This window comes from Oryctolagus cuniculus, chromosome 3 (assembly GCF_051225735.1).
Source record: "Oryctolagus cuniculus isolate XC-2025 breed Fujian yellow rabbit chromosome 3, ASM5122573v1, whole genome shotgun sequence".
Classification (NCBI taxonomy): Eukaryota; Metazoa; Chordata; class Mammalia; order Lagomorpha; family Leporidae; genus Oryctolagus; species Oryctolagus cuniculus.
The window spans coordinates 167,276,343-167,296,391 of NC_142869.1; the positions used below are offsets into that span (position 1 = coordinate 167,276,343).

The window sequence follows — 20,049 nt, forward strand, 5'->3', positions numbered from 1 at the left end:
AAGCTATGGAGAGCCCTTCTCATGGCAAAGGAAAAAGCTGCAAGGGAGATCCAGTAGACGGGTACAGTCCATCAGATTTGCTCCTCTCCTGTTAGCCAAAGGAAGTGATGTATCCCAAGTCCAAAGTCCATGTACAATGGGGTATGCTGTTAAATGGGATGGATGTAGCAACAATAAAACAGATCTCTACTTCATTCCATTTTCTTAGAGTAGAAGCTCCCAGTTTATTCTGAGAGTTTGGTCTCCATCTACTTTTCCAACTTCATCTCTGGACTTTATGTGCCAGCCGTACTTGGAGTTGCTGGCTTTATTCAGCTTTCTCACCTGTGCCCTTTGACAATGTCTTTTCCCTGTTTGGGATTAGAAGAATTTCCCCTTACTTTTACCTAGTAAGTATTTATTCTTTAAAACTCAAGTTCAAACCTTACTTCACCACGAACATTTTCTTGATTTCCCCAGAAGAATTGAAAACTTCCTTTTGTGTGTCCATTTAACCATTTTAGAACACAGGCGGGTTTTTGTTATGCTTGGTTTATGTTGGCTAGGAATCATGTCCTTTAGAATTTATATATTCTAGGAATATAATATATGTGCTTATTTTTTAATAAATGAAATAGGTGAGGTAAGTTAAATGAAAATTTAATACTGGAGAAAAGTAAAGTAGTGAAAAACTTCAGGAGAGTGGCTGCTTTGGGGTGGGGGGTTCATAGGGTAATATTGATGCTCTGCTTCTGAAGCTGCAAATGGGTAGTGAACCGTTCATTTGGTTATTTTTTTTAAAAAGATTTATTTATTTATTTGAACATCAGAGTTATACAGAGAGGAGAGGCAAGGAGAGAGAGAGAGGTCTTCCATCTGCTGGTTCACTTCCCAGTTGGCCACAATGGCTGGAGCTGTGCCGGTCCAGAGCCAGGAACCAGGAGCTTCTTCCAGGTCTCCCACAACAGGTGCAGGGGCCCAAGGACTTGGGCCATCTTCCACTGCTCTTCCAGGTGATAGCAGAGAGCTGGATTGGAAGTGGAGCAGCCGGAACTCAAACTGGCGCCCATATGGGATGCTGGCACTGAAGGCTGCGGCTTTACCCATTACTCCACAGCGCCGGCCCCTTGGTTATTTTTTATGCTATATACCTGCTGTAATATTTAGAATGCAGTTAGTACTTATTTTAAAACAAGCACTAGAAAACTACAGATATTATTTGATGAGAACATTTTGTTTCTGTTATTTGAAGTCAGTAGAGATAAGTAGAGTAGTGTGATTCAGTACTGGAGCTCAGGTTTATTGTTGGATGTTACTACTTTTCATATAAATACCTAAAAACCTTGTCAATTTACCTGTGAATTGAATATTAATATGTGGCTCTGGCATAAATACTCATTTCTTCCAAACTTGGACAGTTGGCATTTTGTATATCTTTTTTAAAATTCATTTTTTAAAAATATTTAATAGAAAGGTAAGTTACGGAAAAAGAAGGACAGCAAGAGGTAGATTTTCCATCAATGGATTCAGTCCCCATAATGCCAGTTACAGCCAAGACTGTAGTCAGGAACCAGGAATTCAATTCAAATCGTGCCCTTGTGGTGGAGGCCCCAGTACTTAGCCACCTTCTGTTGTATGCTAGAGTGCACAGTAGTGGGAAGCTGGATGGGAGGGAAGTGGGGTCAGTACTGGAACCCTGGCACTCTGATGATGAGATGCAGGCATTCCTAGTGGCAGCTTAACTAATATGCCAAACACCCATCTCCTAATTTTATTTTCTGTTCCAGTGAGTCTAAGTGTTAAATTTTTATTTACTTGAAAGGCTGATTGATTGATTGATTGATTGATACCCATCTGCTGGTTCATTCCCCCAAGGGCCTGCAACAGCCAGAGTGGGCCAGCTTAAGGCCAGTAGCCAGGTACTCAGTCCAGGTCTCCAGTGTGGATGATAGGGACCCAGTTACCTGAGCCATCATCACCTGTTACCTCCCAGGGTGCACATTTAATGGGAAGGTGGAGTCAGGAGTGGAGCCAGGGCTTGAATCAGATGCTCCAATATGGCATGTAGGTGTCCCAAGTAGCTTATTCAATTGAGAGAATTAGGGACAGAGAAAGAGATATCTTCATCTCCTCAGATGGCTGCAACAGCCAGGGCTGGACCAGGCTGAAGCCAGGAGCCCCATCAAGGTCTCCCATGTGGGTGTCAGGGCCACCCTCCCCTGCTTTTCCCAGGCCATTAGCAAGGAAGTAGATTAGAAGTGGAGCAGCTGGGACTCAAACCGGCACCAACATGGGCTGTGCCAACACAGGTGGCGGCTTTACCCACTATGCCACAATGCCGGCCTCTGTTTTGCATTTTTACAAATTTTTTTAATGTCTAACTAGTAGAAGACATTCAGATTCTCTTGTCTGTTTCTGCATTGACTCTCTTACAGTATGTTGTTTTCTTTACATATAAAAGGAAATTGGACCTCATATACATGTGTTGTTGGAAGGAAAGTAGTATTTTAATGGGCTTTTTGGATGATTGCATATGTTCTTCTTGGATCCCATATGCCAAATTGAAAAGTGGATTTTTTTTAAGACAGTTGCTGTATAGATTCTTGACACTGTATCAGCCAACTTTTTTTGTTTTGTGTTAAAATATGTTGGTCTGTCTTGCTCTTTGAATGAATTGTTTACCCACGCATATTTTTTTTTCTTTTTAACCCATGCTTGGTCACTTGAGAAGTATTGGTTCACTAAATTATGCACATCTCCAAATACTGACATTTTGTTAGACAAGAAACCATGTTTTCTTAATATAGTTATAATTTGATTATTGGGAAAGTGTCAAGATCACAGTGGCAGAAACTTTCCAAAATTCTACTTTTGCTTAAAAACATGTATTGTGTCATTGGCAACAAGTTTTGTCAGTTTTCCTTCAAAGTGATATGCTTTCTACATTCATTTTTGAGGGAACCTCTACTTAACTATATGATAATCATTTCTGAATAACCATGCTTTATTAGTTACTTTCAATTAAATTAAAATTGTTCTATGGAAAAAGCAACCGCATGAACTTGCAACTCAAACCATTGCATAGGTATTTTTCGTTGAAACAACCATCATATATCAAGTAGTATTGTTTTATAGTTTTTTAAATCTATTTCAGTGTTTGGCTTAATAGAAGGCAGTTGGATTCAAATTTGCTTTTACATTGTGAGTTTGTTGCTCTATCAGATAGTTATGTTTTCAGTTACAGTCAAAGATGATGAGAGTGAAAAGACAGATTTTTATCTATTAGGAATTTGTACTGTTAGGAAAATAGCTTTAACTTTATAGACTCCCTAACATACTGTGGATACTTGAGACTACACTGAGAACTGCTGCTCTAATCCAATGCACAATCCCTGTTCAGATACAGACCATTCCAGTAAAACCCCAATCATGTTCTCTACAGGCATCCCATTGTCGCTTCTCAACCCTTAGCCCTGAGCCAAGATTTAGTACATGATCATATTTGCATTTCACTCTTGTATTTCTTTGGTCACCTTTCATCTGGAATAGTTCTATAAACTTTGTCATTTTTTAAGAAAAATATTTCTTTATTTTGAAAGTCAAGAGTTAGAGAGGGAGAGACAGAGAGATCTTCTGTCTGCTGGTTCACTCCCCAGATGGCAGCAGCAGCCAGCGCTGGGCCAGGCCAAAGCCAGGAGCTTCATCTTGGTCTCCCAAGTGGGTGGCAGGGGCCCAAATACTTGTGCTGTTCTCTGCTGCTTTTCCTGGGCCATTAGCAGGGAGCTGGATTGGAAGTGGGGTGGCCAAGACACAGACAGGCAGTCACATGGGATGCTGACGTCACAGGCAGCAGCTTTGCCCGCTATGCCACAGTGCCTGCCCCTCTTTGTCTTTCTTGACTTTTGACATTTTTGAAGAGTACCAAGCAGTTATTTTGTAGCCTATCCCAGAACTGGATTTATCAGATGTTTCATTAGGATTGAATTTGAGTTGTACATTTTTAGCAGGAATAACACCTGGAAGACATTGGCTCCTCCTCAGTGTTTCATAGATCACATTGTCTAGTTTGTCTGATATTAGCTTTGTCATTTACCTAAGGAGGTGCCCACCAGATTACTTTATAATTAATAAGTAATTTGTGGGGAGCATTTTAAGATTATGAAAGTATCCTGCTGTTCTTTAGACTTTGGAAAGCATTGATGGAACTGTTAAAGCTTTTCTGGAGTGGTTATACTATTTATATTCCTGTCACCAGAACAGGACACTTCTCATTGCTCCCTGTCTTCTTTCCTCATTGATTGCTTTGGCACCTTGGTTAAAAATCAGTGGATCACATAAGCATATGTCTCTTTTTTTGGACTCATTCCATTGTACTTTGGTCCCTTCTTATACCAGTATGTCAACATGATGCTCCTTTGATCATAGTAGCTTTATAGTAACTCATGAGTTCAGATAATGTAACACCTCTTTATTCTTTTTTTTAACTTTTATTTAATGAATATAAATTTTCAAAGTACAGCTTATGGATTACAATGGCTTCCCTCCCACCCGCAACCCTCCCCTTTCCCTCTCCCTCCCCCCTTCCATTCACATCAAGATTCATTTTCAATTCTCTTTATATACAGAAGATCAGTTTAGCATAGTAAAGATTTCAACAGTTTTCACCCACATAGAAACACAAAGTGAAAAATACTGTTTGAGTACTAGTTATAGCATTAAATCACAATGTACAGCACATTAAGGACAGAGATCCTACATGAGGAGTAAGTGCACAGTGACTCCTGTTGTTGACTTAACAAATTGACACTCTTGTTTATGGCATCAGTAATCACCCTAGGCTCTTGTCATGAGTCACCAAGGCTATGGAAGCCTTTTGAGTTCACCAACTCTGATCATATTTAGACAAGGTCATAGTCAAAGTGGAAGTTCTCTCCTCCCTTCAGAGAAAGGTACCTCCTTCTTTGATGACCTGTTCTTTTCACTGGGATCTCACTCGCGGAGATCTTTCATGTAGGGTGTTTTTTTTTTTTTTCTTTCTTTTTTTTTTTTTTTTCCCCAGAGTGTCTTGGCTTTCCATGCCTGTAATACTCTCATGGGCTTTTCAGCCAGATCTGCGTGCCTTAAGGGCTGATTCTGAGGCCAGAGTGCTATTTAGGACATCTGCCATTCTATGGGTCTGCTGTGTATCTCGCTTCCCATGTTGGATCGTTCTCTCCCTTTTTTATTCTATCAGCTAGTATTTGCAGACACTAGTCTTGTTTATGTGCTCCCTTTGGCTCTTAGTCCTATCATTATGATCAATTGTGAACAGAAATTGATCACCAGAACTAGTGAGATGGCATTGGTACATGCCACCTTGATGGGATTGAATTGGAATCCCCTGGTATGTTTCTAACTCTACCATTTGAGGTAAGTCAGCTTGAGCATGTCCTGAATTGCACATCTCTTCCCTCTCTTACTCCCACTCTTATATTTAACAGCAATCACTTTTCAGTTAAGTTTCAACACTTGAGAATAACTGTGTATTGATTACAGTATTCAACCAAAAGTATTAAGTAGAACAAATAAACAAAAAAAAACCTCTTTATTCTTCTTAGGTGTTTTGTTTTTTTGTTTTTTTTTTTTTTTTTTTGTTCTTCTAGGTTCTTTCCATTTCCATATGAATTATGGAATTAACTTGTTTCTAAAATTATGGTTAGGAATGTGATAAATCCATAAATCTTTTTTTAATTTTTAAAAAGTTTTTTTGACAGGCAGAGTGGATAGAGAGAGAGAGACAGAGAGAATGGTCTCATAAATCATTTTTAAAAAGGGTTTATTCATTTGAAAGAATCACAGAGAGAAAGAGAAAGATTTTCCATTTGCTGGTTCACTCCCCAATTGGTTGCACCAGGCAGAACTGAGCCAGGCCACAGCCAAGAGCCTGCGCTTCATCTGGATGCCCTGAGGGTGGCAGCAGCTCAGGCACTCAGGCCATCTGCTGCTGCTTTCCCCAGGCCAGTAGCAGGGAGCCATATTGAACAGACGTTGAATCTTCTAAGCCATAAACTAGTTTAATCTCCATTGATTTACCCTTCATTATTTCTCAGCAGTTAGTTTTCAGGTTAGAGGTCTTGGTTATTTTAACTAAATTGTGTATTTTGTTTTTTCATGCTGTTATAAATATTTTGTTTTCTGATTGTTGACCAGCAATACAGAAAATACAATTGGTTTCTTAACATTGGCCTTGTATCCAGTCTCTGCTAAGTCTACTTTTTTATCTTTCTTAGGATATTTTAAATAGTTTGTGAAGAGACAGTTCTTGTTATCAATCGTAACTTTTTATTTTTTAAATGTCTCCCTTATTGCAGTGACTTGGACTTGCAGAGCAGGGTTGTACTGAAGTAGTCAGAATAGACGTCCATGTCTTGGTTCCCATGTTGGCAGGAGTGTGTTCCGTAAGTCACCATGAAGTGGAGAATCGGACGTCAGGTCATCCTCCTAAATCCTTTACGAGGTTGAAGCAGATTCCTTTGTCTTGTTATCTTGTTTTTTCATAATTTCACGTGGAGTCTTAGGAGCTGTTTTTCTGTACGGGTATCATCATGTTTCCTCTCATTGTCCTTGTCAGTGTGGCAGATTACTCTTGATGATTTTCAGATTTTTTTTTTTTTTTTTTTTTTTTTTTGACAGGCAGAGTGGACAGTGAGAGAGAGAGACAGAGAGAAAGGTCTTCCTTTGCCGTTGGTTCACCCTCCAATGGCCGCCACGGCCGGCGCGCTGCGGCCGGCGCACCGCGCTGATCCGATGGCAGGAGCCAGGAGCCAGGTGCTTTTCCTGGTCTCCCATGGGGTGCAGGGCCCAAGCACCTGGGCCATCCTCCACTGCACTCCCTGGCCACAGCAGAGGGCTGGCCTGGAAGAGGGGCAACCGGGACAGAATCCGGCGCCCCAACCGGGACTAGAACCCGGTGTGCCGGCGCCGCTAGGCGGAGGATTAGCCTAGTGAGCCGCGGCGCCGGCCAATTTTCAGATTTAAAATCAGCTTTGCATCCCTGAAATAAATCCTTTTTTAGTTATGAAGTATTCTTTTCACATGTTGTCACACTGCATTTGGCAATACTTGCTAGACTCTGGTTTTGCGTCTGTGTCCCTAAGGGGCACTGGTCACCTGTAAGTTGTGTCTTCACCTTCTCTTTCCCTATCCTTCCCCTTTCTCTGCCTCCAGCTTCTTCTCTGTAGTGTGTTATTGGTGTCAGTGTTCTGTTCCTTGCATGAAATAGAATAGAATTCGGGTAAAGTTTCTCTTTCGTTTTCTGAAAAAGTTTGTATTATTTCTTCCTTAAATGTTTGATAAAATTGACCAGTGTCCTCATCTGCATTCAGAGTTCTCTTTATGGGAGGATTTTAAATTGTGAATTAAATTTTAAGTTTCTCAGTAGCTACAGTGACTTCAGATTTTCTGTTTTATCTCACATCATTTTGGTAAGTTAGGTGTTTTCAAGGTATATGTACATTTTATCTAGGTTGTCAAATTTTACCTTTTTTTTTTGTTACAATCCCTGATTTTTAATATCATATCTAGAGTCCAGTTATTCCTCTTTCATTCTGATATTGGCAGTTTGTATTTTCTTTCCCTTTATAAAAATTTAGTCTTTCTAGTAGTTTATAATTCTATCAAACTTTCAAAGAACCAACTTTAAAATTTTTCTTCATTTTTAATATTTTCTATTCTATTTATTGCTTTTATATTTATTTCCTTTTTTCTTCTTGCTTAGGGTATAATTTGCTCATCATTTTAATACTACTTGTGCTAATTTAGCTGAAACATGAGTTTCTACTACTCTCCCCTCAAAATTTTGAATTTACTACTTCAGGAATTACGGCAGTGATTTATCACATGTTTTTGAGTTACTCAATTGTGAAGGCAATCCTTTCTCTTTTTTTAAGATTTATTTATTTATTTTAAAGTCATAGTTACAGAGAGGGCAAGGCAGAACGGGGGGCGGTGGGGAGTCTTCCATTCACTTGTTCACTTCCCAAATGGCCAGAATGGCCAGGGCTGGGCCAGGCCAAAGCCAGGAGCCAGGAGCTTCATCTGGGTCTCCTGTGTGAGTGCAGAGTCAAGGACTTGAGCCATGTTCTGCTGCTTCTCCAGGTGCATTAGCAGGGAGCTGGATCAGAAGTGGAGTAGCTGGGTCAATATTTCCTTAAAAGGTTGTAATAAAAATTAAGTAAAACATACACATATATTCACATTAATAATATGAACAGAACTTGGGGATTTTCTTTTTCATTTCCCCTTTTCAGCTAATCAAACCCTAGCCAACTGAAGTTCTGTTCTTCCTCTTACGAACTTTATTAGTTATACTACAGTAACTTGTTTTCAACTTCTTATTCAACTTGTAATATAAGTGATCTCAACTAGTTTGTTTTTGTTGATCATACACTATTTTTGATAGTATTTACTCAGAAGAGTTTGTTTTTATGTAACGTCAAGAATGGATGGATAGGGGCCAGTGCTGTGGTATAGCAGGTGAAGTTGCCCCCTGCAGTGCCCGCATCCCATAGGGGCACCTGTTCGAGTCCTGTGTGCTCCACTTCCTGTCCAGCTCTCTGCTAAGGCCTGGGAAAGCAGTAGAAGAGGCCCAAGTCCTTGGGCCTCTGCACCTGTGTGAGAGACCCGGAAGAGGCTCCTGGCTTGGGATCAGCCCAGCTTTGGCTGTTGCAGCCATTTGGGAGTAAACCAGCAGATGGAAGATTCTCTCTCTCTCTCTCTCTCTCTCTCTTTGTCTTTCTCTTTCTCTTTCTCTCCCCCCCCCCCAACTCTGCCTTTCAAATAAAATAAATAAATCTTTAAAAAAAAAAAAAACAATTGATGGATGAAGAAGTCGAAGACATGGATTCTTACTCTACTTCTGTCATTAGCTTTATTAGCTTTCAAGGTGATACCTTTCCTGTCTGGGCTTAAGTTTTCTCATCTTTAAAAAGGGAGAATTAAAGTAAAGATTATATTATAGTTTCTTCCAGTTTTGAAATTCACTATTTGTACTTGGAGTGATAATTTGAGTACCTATATGTGCTAGATTCATATGAGAAATATAAAAATGTTTTTTAAAGAATGTGTTGGGGCTGGCGCTGTGACTCACTTGATTAATCCTCCACCTGCAGCACCAGCATCCCATATGGGCGCCGGGTTCTGTCCCGGTTGCTCCTCTTCCAGTCCAGCTCTCTGCTGTGGCCTGGGAGTGCAGTGGAGGGTGACCCAAGTGCTTGGGCCCTGCACCCTATGGGAGACCAGGAGAAGCACCTGGCTCCTGGCTTTGGATCAGCACGCTCCGGTCTTAGCGGCCATTTGGGGAGTGAGCCAACGGAAGGAAGACCTTTCTCTCTGTCTCTCTCTCACCGTCTATAACTCTACCTGTCAAATAATTTTTTTTAAAAATCCTTAAAAAAAAAAAAGACCGATGTGTCTTAAAGGAACTTGACATGTAAATAGGGAGTTGAACTGTGTACACAAATGATTAAAGTACAAAACAATGTATGATAGAAGACATATAGATGTTGTAAGCGAAGTGCCACAGGTGCATTGTAATTCATCTGTTCTGGAAGGTTGTAAGCATTTTAGGGGTAAGATTTGTGTTTCCAGATGCTGCTTTTGCTTTCCATTAGAGATTTAAGTCTACCATTAGACTGAAATTAGTTTAGTTGCAAATCTTTTAATGAGAAATAACAAAAGGGGCATTTCATTTTATTTTCTGTTATTTGTTCTTCAAATTTTTCTTTGTTTGCTCTACAGAATGGTCCAAGTGCCAGGTCATGTCATAAAATGTGCATTGACACCCAGCGGAGGCAGATCTACACACTGGGCCGTTACTTGGATTCCTCTGTGAGGAACAGCAAATCTCTGAAAAGTGACTTCTATCGCTACGACATTGATACAAACACATGGACGCTGCTAAGTGAAGACACTGCAGCTGATGGCGGGCCCAAGTTGGTGTTTGATCATCAGGTTTGGTGCTCAGTTAAATATATGGTGGAATTAATCTTCAAGAACCGCAGTGATGGTTGCTTTAGATTTATTTCAGATGTTGTGCAAGTTGTGAGTGATTTCTGCTACAAATTACTATAACAGACAATAAAAATAATTATTGTTTTGGTGGGTACATTCATTACATTTTTGGCCCCTGGTTTTGTGCAGGATGAAATAGTTTTTAATTTACAAGAACTTCTCAGGGGCCAACACTGTGGCGCAGCAGGTAAAACCACTCCCTATAGTGCCGACATAACGTATGGGTGTTGGTTTGAGTCCAGGCTGCTCCACTTCCCATCCAGCTCTCTGCTATGGCCTGGGAAACAGTAGAAGATGGCCCAAGTCCTTGGGCTCCTGCGCCCACATGAGACCTGGAAGAAGCTCCAGGCTTCTGGCCTTGGATTGGCCCAGCTCCTGCCTTTGCAGCCATTTGTGTAGTGAACCAGTAATGGAAGACCTCTCTGTGTCTCTCTATGCCTCTGCCTCTATGTATGTAGCTCTGCCTTTCAAATAAATAAAAATATCTTTAAAAAAAACTTTTGAGAGTAGATGGAGCAATATTAGAAGAAACATTTTCAAGTTTGTGAAAATATCTAAATCATAACAACTTGCCCTTCTAACATTGAATAAAAATTCAATCTTTCTGAAAGAAATTTAAAATCATTTTATAATGGGCTTGAGAATTTAAAATCTAGAGCATCTCTTTTAATTAGTCAAAAATATTTAATTCATATTAGTTATTTTGGTTATGATCAAAAATTCATTGTAAACCCAGGTACTAAATAAGATATATTCTAGGTTAAGTTTAAACTCTGCATCAGCAGCAGTCATGTAATGGGGTTGTGTACAAGAAAACTACAGTAGAAATATTAGAAGCTACTTTAATGTTAATGTGCATGTAACTCTTTTATTATTCCCATCAGTGTCATTATCATTGTCATAATGTCTTTGAAAAACTTACTCTGTATCAATTCAGTATAAGACAAACAGGCATTAATTTGAATTCTGTACATACTTTTACTTTGCTGAGCCCATGTCCAGATTTTTTTAGGAATATACAGAGAAAAGGGACTTAAGAGATGTATGATGCTATTTTGATGAATATTGCTTTATCTAGTAGTTGGAAAGGTTATACCAGAATTATGACAGTTTACTTTTTTATTTTTTGAAGGCAGAGTTTAAAGAGAGAGGGAAAGAGAAAGAGAGATACCTTCCCTCTTCTGGTTCACTTTCCAAATGGCTGCAAAGGCTGGGTCAGGCCAAAGCCAGGAGCCAGGAGCCTCATCCAGGTCTCCCGCATGAGTGCAGGAGCCCAAGCACTTGCACCATTTTCCACTGCTTTAAGCAGGGAACTGGATCAGAAGTGGAGCAGCCGGGACTCGAACTGGCACCCATATGGGATGCTGGAACTGAAAGTGGCAGCCTAACCCACTATGCCACAGTGCCAGCCCCCACAATTATAACAATTCAGCTTAGGCCTAAAATTTTCTCTGGGAGTCTTCACAGATTTTGGTAATTGTTTGTTTTGTAAAACTATCTACTTGTGATATTTATATTAACATATAATCATTATAGGAAACTAGTAAGAAAAACATGATTAAGTTGTGTCTACCAAGTAAGTAGTTAGTGGAAAATCAAAAGCATATTTTCAAGATACATTCCATATTGAATTAAGAATTTCTGCCTGCTCTGTATAACTGAGCACTGCAAAGCTGGACACATCCCTGTTGGCATCTTCAGTGTCATTCAGGTAGAAAATAAGAACTCTAAGGAAAGTTAAGCTGGTTCTGATCTTTAAAAAAAATGCAACATCTGTGGATAATATTGTTAGGGAATCATTTATATTCTTGTTCCAAATGGCTACATGTTTCTTTTACAAAACATACTGCTGTCATTATTTTTACAGGTTAAAAAAAGAATGGCTCAGGATAAAATGCTTACAGCACGTGTTGAGTTCTTTTATGTGGCCTTTGTCTCTCCTAACTTTAATGCAGTAGGGTGTTCCTTGGAAGCTCAGTTCTGTTAAATAAGGCTTGTTTTTCAGCTCATTAGATGGTACACTAGAACGCTGAGGGTAAAGAAACCAAGATGTTAGTCCTGACTTAGTTCTGTTTAGCTTTGTGACATGGAGCAAGTAGCATGATCTGTATAAGCCTCTATTTTGTATTCCATCTCATTTAAATAAAACATGTAGGTTAGAACTTACAACTCAGGATGTTTGTGATGACTTTGGATCTAACACTGAATGTTCATGATGTTATAGGATTTAACATGATGCTCACATTAAAGTAGATCATAAGAAAGCTAGAGGCATGAAGAAACGTTTAAAAGTCATTTTTCTACTTAGAATTTTAACATTTAAAAATTTAAAGTTTTTAGATTTCTTTTCTATTATTATTATTTTTATTTGACAGGTAGTTATAGACCGTGAGAGAGAGACAGAGAGAAAGGTCTTCCTTCCGTTGGTTCACTCTCCTAATGGCTGCTACGGCCGGTGCTGCGCTGATCTGAAGCCAGGAGCCGGGTGCTTCCTCCTGGTCTCCCATGCGGGTGCAGGGCCCAAGCACTTGGGCCATCCTCCACTGCCCTCCCGGGCCACAGCAGAGAGCTGGACTGGAAGAGGAGCAACCGGGACTAGTACCTGGTGCCCTAACTGGGACAAGAACCCCGGGTGCCGGTGCTACCGGCGGAGGATTAGCCAAGTGAGCCACGGCGCCAGCCAGTTTTTAGATTTCTTAAGAACACAGTTACAGCTTAGTTCTTAGGGTTTGCATGTTATTGCTTTGCGTGATTTTTCAGGAAGAATGAGAATTCAAACAAAAAGGTTTTTATAAAGACATACACAAACCACATATTCAGCAAAACTAACACCAGACAAAACAGACAACAACCAGTTCTTTCTGAGTTTAGCCAAAAATGAAATACCCAGGACTTGTGTTGAAGTCCACAACAGTGCAAAAGGGAGAACTGGGAATGCCGAGTGACCTAGCTGGTGTATCATGGAGGGAAGTGCCAGGAGCAGAGCAGCCGTCGGCCAGGTCAGTGAGTTCACGTGTGTACAGTGTGCAGAAAGCTTCAAGGGTGACAGCACTATTTCCTAAAAATGAGGGAAATACCATGAGGAAAGGGGACAGTGGCTCCTTGTTCATTGGCTAGCAAGGACCTGGAGGAACTCGGTTTGAGAAAGATTCTCCTCACTAGATGAGGCTCACCGAGTTTGAGAAGACATTGCTTCATGGAGGCACAAAATTGTGAAGGAACCATTCAAGTTGGCAGCAGCAGTGGAGAGAGAACTTAAGCAGTGACATCCCTGCTTCACGGGAACCTCTGTAAGATCATCTGGTCCGTGGAAATTCGGCTAACTTACATATAAAAAACTAAAATGCGTCCGGCGCCGCCGCTCACTAGGCTAATCCTCCGCCCTGTGGCGCCGGCACACCGGGTTCTAGTCCCTGTCGGGGCGCCGGGTTCTGTCCCGGTTGCCCCTCTTCCAGGCCAGCTCTCTGCTGTGGCCCGGGAGTGCAGTGGAGGATGGCCCAGGTGCTTGGGCCCTGCACCCCATGGGAGACCAGGAGAAGCACCTGGCTCCTGCCTTCCGATCAGCGCGGTGCGCCGGCCGCGGCGGCCATTGGAGGGTGAACCAATGGCAAAAGGAAGACCTTTCTCTCTGTCTCTCTCTCTCTCACTGTCCACTCTGCCTGTCAAAAAAAAAAAAAAAAACCTAAAATGCAATAAACACCAAATCTTTATAGAGAGGTGCACTAAAGAAAACCAATAAAAAGAAAAATAACAGCAAGACTTCCCTTCACAATAAAGCAGATGAAAATAATATCCCAGTATTTTAACATGAATTAAATGACTTAACGAAGCTTGAAACTCCGAAGAAAACTTCAAAGATATGCAGATGATGTAGCCAAATAGTAGGAACAGATGAAACCAGACCTGACAAAACTCAGGAAAAAAATTTGAGAAAAATATAAAAATAAAGTTTCCTATTTACAGTCGAAATAATAAGGACCACATGGCATAGAAGTAAGAGGTAAAGAAGATTAGCCTGAAAATCATAGATTAGACAAGCAAAAGAGAGCCAACATTTACATAATTGGAAACAATTAAAAAAGAAAATCCAAACAGTGAAACAAATATTTGTATATAAAATTCAAGAAAAATTTACTGAATAAAGAAGACTAATCCACATAATAAATGCACACACTACATTCAGGGTAGGTTCACGCAGTCAGCTCTGAGACATACATTAGTTACACTGAATTTAAAAGATAAAGACAATTTTTAGGCAGCTAGACAAAATGAACAAGCTAGCTGTAAGAGCTAAAATGAGACTGGTATCAGATTTCTCTACATCTAATAAAAAAAAATAAAGCAGCATCTAAAAGATACTCAAGAAATGACAGCGTGAACCAAGTATTCTGTTCTAAGTAACAAGTTGTCCTTCAAGTCTAAACACTTTAAGGAATTTACTTAAAATGGGATATGAGCTAGCCAAGAAATGGCAAGAAAAACATAATTTGAAGTAATTGAAAATCTCAGCTTATTGGTATTCTCTGTGGGTCGAATTGGGTCACTGGCAGGATGAATATGTACTTTGACTGTCCTCCTGCCCAACAGCCTGTGAAATGACAAGGGGATACATTAGCAGTATACTGTGGGCAGACACATTGGGATTTTCAGATATAGAAAGGATTAAGCACCCCCACCCATTCTAAGTATTTGGAAATAATACCACGAGAGAGAGGTACTGAACTCAACAAAATTCGAAATTAATTAAAACAGCTAATAAACTGAAAAATGTTTAAGATGTTAAGAGTTATTTTTAAAGTACTTCTGGAAGATAGTATATTCATGAAGAAGGAATAGCTAGAAAAATTATAAGTTAAAGATATGATAGTTAGTAAAAATGTCACTAAATTGATTAAAAAGCAGGAATGTCATATTCATCTCTAACTTGGCAAATTAGTGAGCTAAAATTATGAGAGGAAAAGAACAGAAAAAAAAATCCTAGGAGTTCTAGAGAGAATGAAGATTAAAGAGGGGGGGGATCATCAGGTGAGGTCAGGATGAAAGAGAAAAATTCCTGCATAGAAACTTCCTCAGTGACATTATAGAACCAAAGATTAAAAGAAAATTCTAAAGCTTCCCACAGAGGGAAGGTTGGTTGCCTTTTTAGGTAAATGAGAACCAGATTGGCATGAAGCACTTTTGGAGATTGGCAGAAGGGAGGGTGTAGTTTAAACAACACGGATACCTAGAAGGCTTTATAGCAATGCCTTCAATTTGTGGGAAAAGAAAATTATTGTGAACCCAATCTAACCCTTGCCAGTTTTGTCTTCGGTGAGAGGATAAAATAAAGTCACCTTTAAGTTTAATTTTCTTTACAGAAAAAAAAAGTTTATTTATTGTTTATTCGATTTTAGAAATTAAGTATCTAACTTGGAGACAGATATTCAGCCTACCAGTTAGGTTGCTCCTGCCCTGCATTGGAGTGCCTGGGTTTGTTTCCCGGCCCTGGCTCCAGCTCTCTGCCGGTGCAGGCCCTGGGAAGCAGTGGTGGTGGTTCAAGTGACTGAGTTTCTCCCACTCACTTGGCTAATCCTCTGCCTGCGGTGCCAGCATCCCATATGGGCGCCGGTTCTAGTCCCGGCTGCCCTTCTTCTGATCCAGCTCTCTACTGTGGCCCAGAAGGGCAGTGGAAGATGGCCAAGTGTTTGGGCCCCTGCACCCGTGTGGGAGACCTGGAGGAAGGTCCTGGCTCCTGGCTTCAGATCGGCACAGTTCCAGCCGTCGCAGCCATTTAGGGGTGAACCAACGGAAGGAATACCTTTCTCTCTGTGTCTTTCTCACGGTCTATAACTACCTGTCAAATAAAAAAAAAAAAGTATTTATAAACCTGGCAGAGTAGATGAATAGTCTTCCAATTTTTGGCTTAAAAGATTTCTTGAACACGTTGACAGAAAACACATTATTGTACAGAGCTTTATTAAGTTACTGATTTTTCAGAAATATTTTTCAGATATTCTAAGCGAAAAAACAAATGAGAGCAAAAATTCCCTAGAGTGATTAAAATTTATTTTTGTTCAATAATTAACCTTCAGTGAAACTACTCATTTTATCTAGGAAAGAATCAAGTTTAGAATAGGTAGCTGAAGGAATAAAATTGTATTTTGTGTTGTTTGTTAAGATATCAGAAAGAAATATCATTCTACTAGAGTCTTATTCTTTTCCTGAGTTGGTTTGGGCTGGTATGCTTAGGTGAGCCGCCAAGATAAAGATGGTTGCATGTCAGCCCTGGTAACAAATGAGATTAAGCTACATCAAAGTTAAGTTTAAATATCCCCAAAAGGAAAGAGAAACTCCCTTTTCAGCCAGACATTTGGGCTTGTTAATAGAGATGGACTATTAGTATGAATCTGTGAATTTATGAAAATGGAAATAGATTCATTTAACATAGTTCCCTTGGGATGTTCAGCATGATCCCCAGCTCCCCATTAGGAGAGATGAGCTATAAATTCTTAGACCAGGATAGCACACCCAGCTTTGTTGAAACCCTAGTGACAAGTAGTTGAGCTGAAACCCTTCTGAGTAGTCGTTTTCAGCAGTGTATGGATTGTCTTCAGTGACATGATCACTTAAGATTAAAAGGTGGGAACACTTTTTATATGGAGTGCCAGGAACATGAAAACCTTGGTAACTTATTTTTTCAACCATATGTACCAAGATTGTTATAATCTTGTGGAATAGATTTTTATCTTACATTCTGGTAATCTCCGAGAAGCCTGGAAAATGGCAAATAAGGTTGATCTTTTTAGGGTAGGAAAAGCTTAGGTGATGCTAGAATTTCTTCTTTATTTTTAATTAATTAAGAGACAGGGTGAGAGTGAGAGCCAGGGAACGTACTGCCATCCACTGGTTTACTCTTCAGATGGCTGTAATGACTAGGGCTGATCTGCCGCCAAACCTGGGAGCCAGCTCTCCCGTGTGAACTTCACAGGAACGCAATTGTTGGAGCCATCACTGCTGGCTCCCGGGGTCTGTATGAGCAGGAAGTTGGAGACAGGAATGGAGCCAGGTTTCCAATCCAGGTACCAATGCAGAATGTAAGCATCTTACTGCTAGGCAACACCTCCCCCCTTTTTAATAATAATAGCAATACGAAACAGCATTCAAAGGTTGTAAAGCAGCTTCTTGTTTAAAAAAATGCAAAAATTTGATAAATGTAGTTTGGTGGGAGGGGAAAGTTGAATATATAATGATAATATTTATGTCTTAGCAAAAGAAAGTTTTGTACCTGCAGTTTATTCTTTTTTTTTTTTTAAAGATTTATTTATTTATTTGAAAGGTAGAGCTACAGAGAGGCAGAGGGAGGAGGGAGGGAGGTCTTCTATCTGCTGGTTCACTCCTCAAATGGCTGCAATGGCCAGAGCTGGGCTGATCCGAAGCCAGCAGCCTAGAGCTTCTTCCGGGTCTCCTACTTGGATGCAAGGGCCCAAGGACTCAGGCCATAGCAGAGAACCTGATTGGAAGAGGAGCAGCGGGGACTCGAACTTGTGCCTGTATAAGATGTGGCAGTTTTACCTGCTATGCCATGGCGCTGTCCTCATGCAATTTATTCTCTAACTATAAATGTCATTTGTGTTTAACATTTGATTTCCAACTTGGATTTATATATTCTTTTTGTTTTTAAAGATTATTTATTTGAAAGACAGTTAGAGAACAAGATCTTTCATCTGCTGGTTAACTTCTCATATGGCCACAACAGCCAAGGAGCCTGGAACTCCATCCAGGTCTCCCACATGAGTGGCAGGGACCCAAGCACTTGGGCCATCTTCCGTTGCTTTCCTAGGCACATTAGCAGGCATCTGGATTGGAAGTGGAGCAGCTAGTACTCAAACTGATGCTCGTATGGGATCCCAGTGTCGTGGGCCGTGGATTACCCCTCTGTGCCACAACACCGGCCCCACATGTTCTTTAAAGTAGAATTTGAGTCTTATTATCTTGTTGACAAATGGCTGTTTTCTCACATTTTTATGAAAATCTATAATCTTGAGTTTGGAAGAATCAAGGTTGGCTTTGGAACATGAAAATTAAACTTAGATAATATTATGAAGAGAGATAAAATTCTTCCCTACTGTAGAAATCACACTGAAGACTGTTGTTTATTTTGTAACATCATTTGAGATTTCTAAAATAGAGGTTCATTTAGCTATGTCAGTCTTCCTCACATGTCTGCTTTATTATTTTATTGTAGTGATATTAATGTGATGCTGGTATAAAATAGAAAAGGGAGATTATATAAGGAGAATGAAAAGAAAGTATAATCAGCCTTCGCCCATAGAGTACGATGAGTGTTCACTCCTAGGTAGAAGTCAACACTGTACTTGTTACCATTGGTCAGTTCTGCAGAAAAATTATACAGTTTGAATAAAGCAGAGAGCTCTTTACCCTAACATGTTTTACTCTCATTGGGCAAACTGGAAAAGATATTCAGAAATCCATCCTGTCTCTGCTAGATGGTGAACAATATTATATTATGTGTATATGATAATGATGTGTACTATCTTTAAGGTTTTTTTTTACTTTTTAAGAATATAAAACTGTACACTTTGATTGCATCATAGAACATATGATTGGAACAAACTAAAGCTATTCAATTTGTTGCCTTATTCTGATAGATGTGTATGGACTCAGAAAAACATATGATCTACACCTTTGGTGGCAGAATTTTGACATGTAATGGCAGCGTTGATGACAGCAGAGCCAGTGAACCACAATTCAGTGGGTTGTTTGCTTTCAACTGTCAGTGTCAAACCTGGAAACTTCTTCGAGAAGACTCCTGTAATGCTGGACCTGAAGACATCCAGTCTCGGATAGGACACTGCATGCTGTTCCACTCAGTAAGAATCTTCTGTACATGCACTGTGTTAGTTTTGTCATGTATATCTCTGTAAGAAAAGCAGTGTGAAACCAAATTCATCAGTAAGAGATCAGGGCTTTCCATTAGAAATAAATGATTTGTATAGCAGTGACAAAGATTAAAACTTCCTTTAACAGTGAACAGGATCTTCCATTGTATGATTATCTTCAATGTTTATCCATGTATTATGGCTATTATCCTTATCCCTTTCTACTTACTGACTTCTCATAATAATTAGGAAAATTTTTATCTATTCTTATTTTCTCTCTGCCACTCACCATTAAATACAAAGAATTAAGAATTGATTTTATAGACTTAAGAATAAAATTTATCAGCAGAACCAACTTAACAGACTTTTCAGATGTTTTAATGAAAGCTTGATCTTTTGTGAACACAGTTTTCAAACAATATTAAATAGTGTAGACATTCTTTAACATTTATCCTATTTTTAAATTCATTTTATTTATTTATTTGAAAAACAAGGAGAGAGAACTCCTCTGGTTCACTCCCCAAATGCCAGTAACAGCTGGGGCTGGGCCAGTCCAAAGCCAGGAGCCAGAAAGTCAGTCTGGGTCTCCCAAGTGGGCGGCAGGAACCCAAGCATGTGGACTGTCAACCGTTGCCTCCCAAGGTGTGCATTAGTAAGAAGCTGGAATCCAGACTTGAACCCAGGCACTATGATGTGGGAAGCAGCATCTTAAACGCTGTGTCAAATGCCTGTCCCTAACATGTATTTTAAACATGTTCTCTCTACAAAGAGAAGGAAATAGAGTATAATAATACATTTCTGTGTATTTGTCACTTTCAGCAGTTACCAGTAATATATCTACTCATTTACATGTATCTACCTGCTTTCATTGAATTTTATTCATTTTCTTGGCTTTCCTTTGATTTTTAAGTTAATTCTTACATTTTATTTTTCTGGCATATTTTAAAGCAGATACCATTTACTGTCTCATTATAGGCATAAGTACTGTAGTGTGTAGCTCTGAACACTAAGGGCTTTTAAAAACATAATTGTAATACCATTAACACAGCCAACCAAATAACTGCACTTTCTTAGTATAACTTAATACTCATTCTATGTTTACTTTTTTTATAATATACTGAAAATGCCTGCTTAATAGCTG

General features: G+C 39.6%; 1 protein-coding gene across 1 annotated transcript in view; it reads left to right on the forward strand.

Moving 5' to 3' along the window:
* The window catches only part of MKLN1 (muskelin 1), a 165,233-nt gene that overhangs the window by 101,156 nt on the left and 44,028 nt on the right, over positions 1–20,049 (forward strand). Inside the window, exons 10-11 of the mRNA XM_051849786.3 lie at positions 9,757–9,969; positions 18,678–18,899. Of these exons, the coding sequence (XP_051705746.1) occupies positions 9,757–9,969; positions 18,678–18,899 (435 nt within the window). The remainder of the gene's footprint in view (positions 1–9,756; positions 9,970–18,677; positions 18,900–20,049) is intronic.